The 7,316-nt window shown below is 42.6% G+C and overlaps 1 protein-coding gene across 1 annotated transcript; it reads left to right on the top strand.

Annotated features, from left to right (window-relative positions):
- The first annotated feature begins 452 nt into the window (after window positions 1-452).
- LOC118794010 (putative nuclease HARBI1) lies at window positions 453-2,355 on the top strand. The gene is made up of 5 exons (XM_036552143.1): window positions 453-885; window positions 994-1,106; window positions 1,203-1,296; window positions 1,372-1,703; window positions 2,299-2,355. Exons 1-5 carry the CDS (start codon window positions 453-455, stop codon window positions 2,353-2,355), a joined length of 1,029 nt encoding a protein of 342 aa, XP_036408036.1.
- Window positions 2,356-7,316: the final 4,961 nt, after the last annotated feature.

Raw genomic sequence — 7,316 nt, forward strand, 5'->3', positions numbered from 1 at the left:
CTTACGTTGTGGGACAATGCAAAAGATCCGGTGACTACGAAGACTCTGAACTCCCCCTACTGACCTGATGAACTGTTGACAAATTCTCATCTACCTGGGGTGTATTCCAGAAAGCGGGTTTTGTTGAAAACTCAGAGTTTGTTAACCCCAGAAAAGGGAAAGTCGGGGTTTTCGGTTCCAATAAAAGACAAAACTAAACCTCTGGGTAAGTTACGATAGTTACGGTATGAATATAACCTACTCTCTAGCAGGTTTTGTTGAAACAAACCCCGAGTTTCTGCATATCTCCTTCCTCCTGCTGACAAGCTATTGTACATGAGCTGTGATGTCGTCGCCTTCCCGTTGCTGTTAAAACCAAGTTAATTTGCATTAGGCCATGTAGGAAGAAGAAGCTAGTTCGAGTTTCTGCAAAGTCCTTACAGACTTTTTCATAGGCTGCTTAATTTAAGAACATGGGGTGTCCTTTCATGAGAAATCCCACTGATATCGAGGCACAGCTGATTCGCCCAGCTTTATCTCACGAGAGGGTTTTGCGACCCCGTTTAGACATACTGTCATTCCCAGATGAACACCTAATAGAAAGGTATCGGTTTTCTTCACAGTCACTTACATACCTCAACAATATCCTACGGCCTTTCATCGGCAATATCACTCAACGCGGGCATGTGCTGAAATCAGAACAAATTTTGTGCATTGCTCTACGCTTTTTTGCCAATGGAAATTTCCTATACAACATCGGTGATGCAGAAAACATAGGCAAAGCGACAGTTTGCAGAACCATTAGAAAAGTGTGTCTTGCACTTAAACGTCTGCTGCACAATTTTGTAGTTTTCCCCGGGTACAAACCTGTCAATGCCTTTAAAGAGGAAATCTACAGGATTGCAGGTGCCTGACAGAGTTTGTCATCCATTCAATTAATGTTAATTTTGTCAATTGTATTACTCATTCTGCTGCAACCTCTGCATGGATTTAACTCATGACACTATTTTGCAGGGTTTCCTAATGTAATTGGCTGCATTGATGGAACCCCGATTCCCATTACCGCTCCTTCAGTAAAAGAAGGAGACTATGTGAATAGGAAGTCTTTTCATAGCATTAGTGTGCAGGTATATTGCATGTTGTGTTACAGTAGCATACTATGTGAGGTTATATCACAGTACACTGTAACTCATAGGCCATCTCTCATTGTCTGCACTGTGAAGATCATATGTGATGCTGCACATTTGATAACAAATGTAGAAGCAAAATGGCCCGGATATGTTCGGGAGTCCACTGTGAGCACCAGACTAGGAAATGGTAAAAAAGGCTTTGGATAAAGAATTTTGCTCTCTGTCTCTTCTGGCTCTCAAAATATGTTCACTGTCATTTCAGGAGAGTTTGTATGCCACCTTCTGGGAGACAGAGGATATCCTTGTCTACCTCATCAGATAACCCCTTACCCAGACCCAGAACCAGGCCCACAACAACGCTTCAATATAACCCACAGCAGGACCAGAGCACGGGTTGAAATGACAATTGGCGTGCTCAAAGCAAGGTTTCAGTGTCTGCGTAAACTCAGAGTAACCCCTGAAAGAGCATGCGACATCATTGTAGCATGTGTTGTTCTTCATAATATTGCTACAATCAGAGGAGAGCAGCACCCTGCCATACAAACTGAAAATGATGACCCCATCCCTCCGGCAGATGTCCTGGATGGCAGGGCTGTCCGGGACACCATTTGCAGAAATCATTTTGCATAAATCACCCCGGGTCAGAAATAAAGACAAGAAAACTAGCCATCATCTGTTCTTTATTTCCTAAAACAGAAATGGAACATTTATTACATATTGTTCCAACATTTCACACAATGTAACCATGACCATACACCCACCTCTAGTTGGTGTTCCAGTAGCTGAATTTCCAAATCTGTCTTTTTAATAAGCTTTGACAGATAAGTCTTTTCAACTTCTGTTTTTTCTATCCGTTTCAAAAGGTGCACTTTGTACAAGTCCTTTACAGATAACTGTGGAGAAACAGGGATAGTATTAAGTTTACAGTTCCATCGTACTTGCATAACTGGAACCAGGAACATAATTAACATCTCACAATGTTCATATGTGCTGTGCTCGTTGATGGCATAGGCCTGAAAAAGAATTTAATACAAATATCTCTTTAAAATTCACTCACCTTCGTCACATCACTTCTATACATTTCAACCTGTCAAATCCTCAGTTATGCAAGACAAATTAGGTTGATGTATACCTCTGTAGGCCTTGCAGAAGGCTCCTCTGTGACAGCTGTGGCAGTGTCCTCATCAAGATGACCACAACCAGCACCATGGTCATCATCACTACAGTCATCATCACCATGCTGTAGACAACAAGCTGTTAGCAGTACATTTGGGAGTACTGTACAAATGGGAGTACATTTAACCAAATGTCTGGAATTCAGATTGCTTACAACTGCAGGGGCTTCTGTTGGGGTTCCTGGAGGCTCTTGAAGGTGGATGACACCATCTACAACTATAAAGACAATAGTGAAAAAATCCATGCTTGTATTTGTGCACCCATCACACCTACACATACTGCACACAGTCTTCTAACACATATACACTGACATTTTATGTAGCCACTTGTGTCGCGGGGAGCACTGGGCTCAGAAGAGCTCCCTCCTGGGATGCCTTCGACCATTGGTCGCCCCGTGTTTTGGCTCAGAGCCAGTTGCTTGGCTTCAGTCAGAGGTGGTGGTGGTGGTCCTCCACCCATTTTGCTGGCCTCCGTCGTCTTTCTGTTAGCTGGAAAGAGGTAAAATAAATTTAAAAAAAGTTACCTACTATCTCAAGGAACACTTAGGCCTATATGTTAAAACCGACACTTAGCTCTACATACATAGCCTAAATTTCACACTATATACACACACATGATTCAAACCAAAGTCATATGCTTTACCTGTTTGCACGATGTTTTTATATTTCATTTTTAACTGCTGCCATGTGCACTTCATGCCAGTGGAACTGCAACTATAGATATTCTCCTTAGACAGAAATAACTTCCCTACTGCAGTACTGTGAAACTGCAGTTTTCTGAGTATCAAAACTGCATTGAAACTTGCAAGTTTCAAAAAGAAAAGTCGTGCAGGTTGGTCTAGTTCATGCAAAGCCACTTGCTATTTTATAAGGGTCAAATAACCGAAATAGCATTTAACAACGGTATTCACCAGTCTATTCGTAGGGCCTAATTATTTAATAGGATCATACGCTATTGAGAGACGAGAAAAGGCTTAGCAATCTACATTATCAAAGTTACGTACGCATTGACTCCCATGCTGCCTGTCTTGCCTTTGCGGAAGCTGCTGCGTTACTTTTTTCTCCTGATAATGTGTTCGTAGTCGCCGTAAGCTTTTAGGAGTATCTCTAGTTCCAGTGGCGTGAAATACGATGAACGGTTGCGTTCGCCTGTTGCCATGGTGAATCAATGAATCGGAGCTCTATTGATGACGGCTTTTTATAGTTGTCGGGCACGCGCGTAACTCGAGGTAAGATTTTTAATTTTTTTAACCCTTTTGCACGTAACTTATTCTTTAATGCTATGTAGCGCGCGTGTTATGTTACATGGTTCGTTATGTTTTCATTAGCATTATTAAGCTTCTCATAGTTTTCAGTTAGCTCCCGCCACTTTCTTCCAGATAAGATGACGCGCCCCTTAAAACTGACTTTCCACCAATGAGCGGAAAGGGGCAGGGGCGTAGCGAGCGCTGGTTGAATAGGAAATAAAATGCACTAAAGAAGCGTGTCTTTGTGATAAACTACAGTCGGCCCTTTCGACTGATTTCAAGTGACGTCACATAAAAAGCTGAAATCATGTTACGCGCTATCAAAACTGATTCGCAACAAGTTTCGCTTTGGAAAAAGCACTAAAACAACACTCTGCCAAGTGTTTACTTACAATAAACTGCTAACCGTGGAAACAAATCGTGGCTATTTGTGCGCAGGAACGAGTGTTTAAATTGATGGCTAAAATGCATGTTTTATTTTGTTTAGTTTGACCCGATATCAGAAAGGAAACCAAGCTATTGCTATTTCAGTCACACAAGTCAGTGCGAAATCACTACCATTTAGGCAAAATAAGGGTTAGCGGATCAAGGGGCCACATTTCCCACAAAGGGGCCAAGTATTTGTCCAACATCCATGCACACAATCCCTTGTTTGATAAGGTGCACATACATTTCACCAGTCACGTCTTGTTCAAACACGTATTTTTAAAAAAAGATTAGAAGTTAGACTGCAATACTCCTTAACAAATTTACATTTTTAACTGTGCATAGAAAAATCACCAACACTGTTAGTTTTAAAACATCTGTCTCAAACAAACACACTCAGTGGCTTCTGCAGAAATACATAGATATATACATAAAATCTAAAAAAAAAAAAAAATTTTGTTGATCAGAAAATTCACCAAGTCAGTTGAAAAGCATTTCTCACTCACTCACTCACACACACACACAGACAGACACACACACACACTTCCTCTCTCATAGTGGCTTCAGAAGAAATACATTCATATACAAACATGAATGGTGTTTACCTTATTTACACTTTTCTCACAAAATATTTTATATTGGACCTTCTCTTTGATCAGAGAAATCACCAACACTTGTCAGTTTGAAAACATCCTCTGCTCCTCTCCCATTTTATTTCTCTTGTCTACCACCTCCTTTGCCCTGCCCCTTTCTCCTCTTTTTCCTCCATTTTCTCTCTCCTCTCTCTCCCCCTCTTCCCACCTTTCTCCACTCTCCCCTCTTTCTCCTCTCTGCCTCCCTTGTTCTCCTCTTTTCAACTCCGCTCACCCCTGTTTTCTCTCTATCTCTCTCACACACACACAACCATGTGAGAAACTTCAGGCAAAAATTCAGGCAAAATTGACCTGAGACAGGCAGGGTTCGAAACACAGAGAAGCAGTCCGCGAATCCAGGATCGGGAGTCGGGGTAGACAGGGTCAGGAACCAGGCAGGCGAGTAGTAGGCGATCGAGTCCAAGCGGCAGGCAGAATCGTGGTCAGGAATCAGGCAGGATCGGCAAGGCGGCAATAACGCAGGAAAACTATGGCGGGGACGAGACAGGTAGAAAACACTGAAACGAACTAGCAACAAGACAGAGACACGCAGGGAAGATATAGGGCTGGGGTGACGAGAAGATGGGATGCAGGTGGGCAGGCAGGCAGGTGAAGGTGATGGGGCAATCAGGCGGGCGGAGACCAGGAGGGAAGAAAATCATAAGAAAACAAGGATGAGAAAAATTACATTAGAAACAGTTTACGTTCTATTTGTTTATTTTTCATTAGCTCTTTCATTTGAATAAATCGACTAATTTTCAAAAAAGGAAACAAATGGCCTCCCAAGTTTTTAAAGTCGACACTACACAACATCTCAAACTGTTAATAACTGGTCAGCTGTCATAGTTTTTTTAAAGATTTAATTAACTAATTATTTTTGTACACTATATGGACAAAAGTATTCGGACGCCTGACCATTACACCAACAGAGACTGTAATCACATTGTATTCAAATACATATACTTTAATATGGAGTTGGTCCCCCTTTTGCAGCTATAACAGCTTCCACTCTTCTTGGAAGGGTTTCCACAAGATTTTGGAGTGTTTCTGTGGGGATTTGTGCCCATTCATTCTGTAGAGCATTTATGAGGTCAGGCACTGATGTTGGACGAGAAGGCCTGGCTTGCAATCTCCGTTCCAGTTCATCCCAAAGGTGCTCGATGGGGTTGAGGTCAGGGCTCTGTGCAGGCCAGTCAAGTTCTTCCACACCGAGCTCATCAAACCATGTCTTTATAGTCACTCCACAGAACACGTTTCCACTGCTCCACAGTCCAGTGTCGGTGTTGAACTTGGTGATGTGAGGCTTGCATGCGTGCAGCTGCTCGGCCATGGAAACCCATTCCACGAAGCTCCCGCTGCACAGTTTTTGTGCTTACATTAATGCCAGTGGAAGTTCGGAACTCTTCAGCAATTGAATCAGCAGAGCTTTGGCGACTTTTACGCACCATGTGCCTTAGCAGTCGTTGATCCCGCTCTGTTATTTTACGTGGTCTTCCGCTTCGTGGCTGAGTTGCTGTTGTTCCTAAACGCTTCCACTTTCTAATAATATCACTTACAGTTGACCGTGGAATATCCAGCAGGGATAAAATTTCACGAACCGTCTTATTGTAGGTGGCATCCTATCACAGTACCACGCTTGAAGTCACTGAGCTCTTCAGAACGACCCATTTTGTATCACAAATGTTTGCAAATGGAGACTGCATGGCTAGGTGCTTGATTTAATACACCTGTGGCAACGGGTCTGATTGAAACACCTGAATTCAACAATTAACAGGTGTGGCCAAATACTTTTGTCCATATAGTGTATGTCAATCTAAGCCATGTGTAATGTGTAAAACTGATAACTTGCTGTATGTTAGTTGTATGTGCCCCCCTTTTTGTTTACTTATTTAATTACTTATTTATTTTCTCCATTCCCAAAGCATTGCTGTTGTTTGTTTGATTCAATTTTGAACAAAGACAATCAAAAATTAATTAACAAAAAAGAAACAGGGCCAGCCCAACGCATAAGCAAACTAAGACATTCCTCATCCTTGTCCTGGGGAACTGTAGGTGCAGTGGTTTGATAAGAGTAGAGCCTTTTCTTTGGAGCTTTGGATGACGTCTGGCCCCTTTGTCCCTGCTCCTCCTCTAGAGCTGTCTTCACGGGAGTGTTGGTGAGGATCGCTGTTGACCTGCAACATTCCATGTAAGAATAATGGTTGTCAACATTTATTTAAATTTACAGGCACAGTTATCATCTTGCTTTTACATGACTACACTCATGTGCACTGAATTCCACATAGTTTTCTACCATTAAGTCCAAAAAATGACAAAGCAAGAAAAGAAAGACAAGGCAAAAACCAAACTCTACTCACCTCTTTTTGCCTCTTCTCTTGGTGTCCTTTCTAGGGCCAGCCTTCTGGACTGAACTCCTGGACAGAGGGACTGGGGTTTACACAGGTTTTGTGTCCCTGGGCGCCTGTAGTGGGTCCGCTTGCGGGCTCCTGTGGGACCTTGAGCAGACCATAACGTAAAGCTGGCTGGTCAGGGATGGCGGATACCGGTGAGGGAGCAGGATAATCCGTGATGAACACAGGTGGGAAGTCTGCCTCTTTAAAAATATCTGGGTTCAAGGGCCAGATGCCAGTGCACTCAAAGCCAGATAAAATGTTGATTGATGCCACTAGAGGCAGAGCTTTGGCCACAAGGCTTGTAATGTCGTAAATGATTTTCAACTTTTTCCAG

The sequence above is a fragment of the Megalops cyprinoides genome, chromosome 19 (genome assembly GCF_013368585.1).
Source record: "Megalops cyprinoides isolate fMegCyp1 chromosome 19, fMegCyp1.pri, whole genome shotgun sequence".
Classification (NCBI taxonomy): Eukaryota; Metazoa; Chordata; class Actinopteri; order Elopiformes; family Megalopidae; genus Megalops; species Megalops cyprinoides.

Bases quoted from the DNA above. Each gene is read 5' to 3' on its own strand.
- LOC118794010 (XM_036552143.1), top strand. From the start codon at position 453: ATGGGGTGTCCTTTCATGAGAAATCCCACTGATATCGAGGCACAGCTG. The intron at 1,297-1,371 runs GTAAAAAAGGCT...CTGTCATTTCAG, and splicing joins GAGCACCAGACTAGGAAATG to GAGAGTTTGTATGCCACCTT. The intron at 1,704-2,298 runs GTCCGGGACACC...GTCCTCATCAAG, and splicing joins ATGTCCTGGATGGCAGGGCT to ATGACCACAACCAGCACCAT.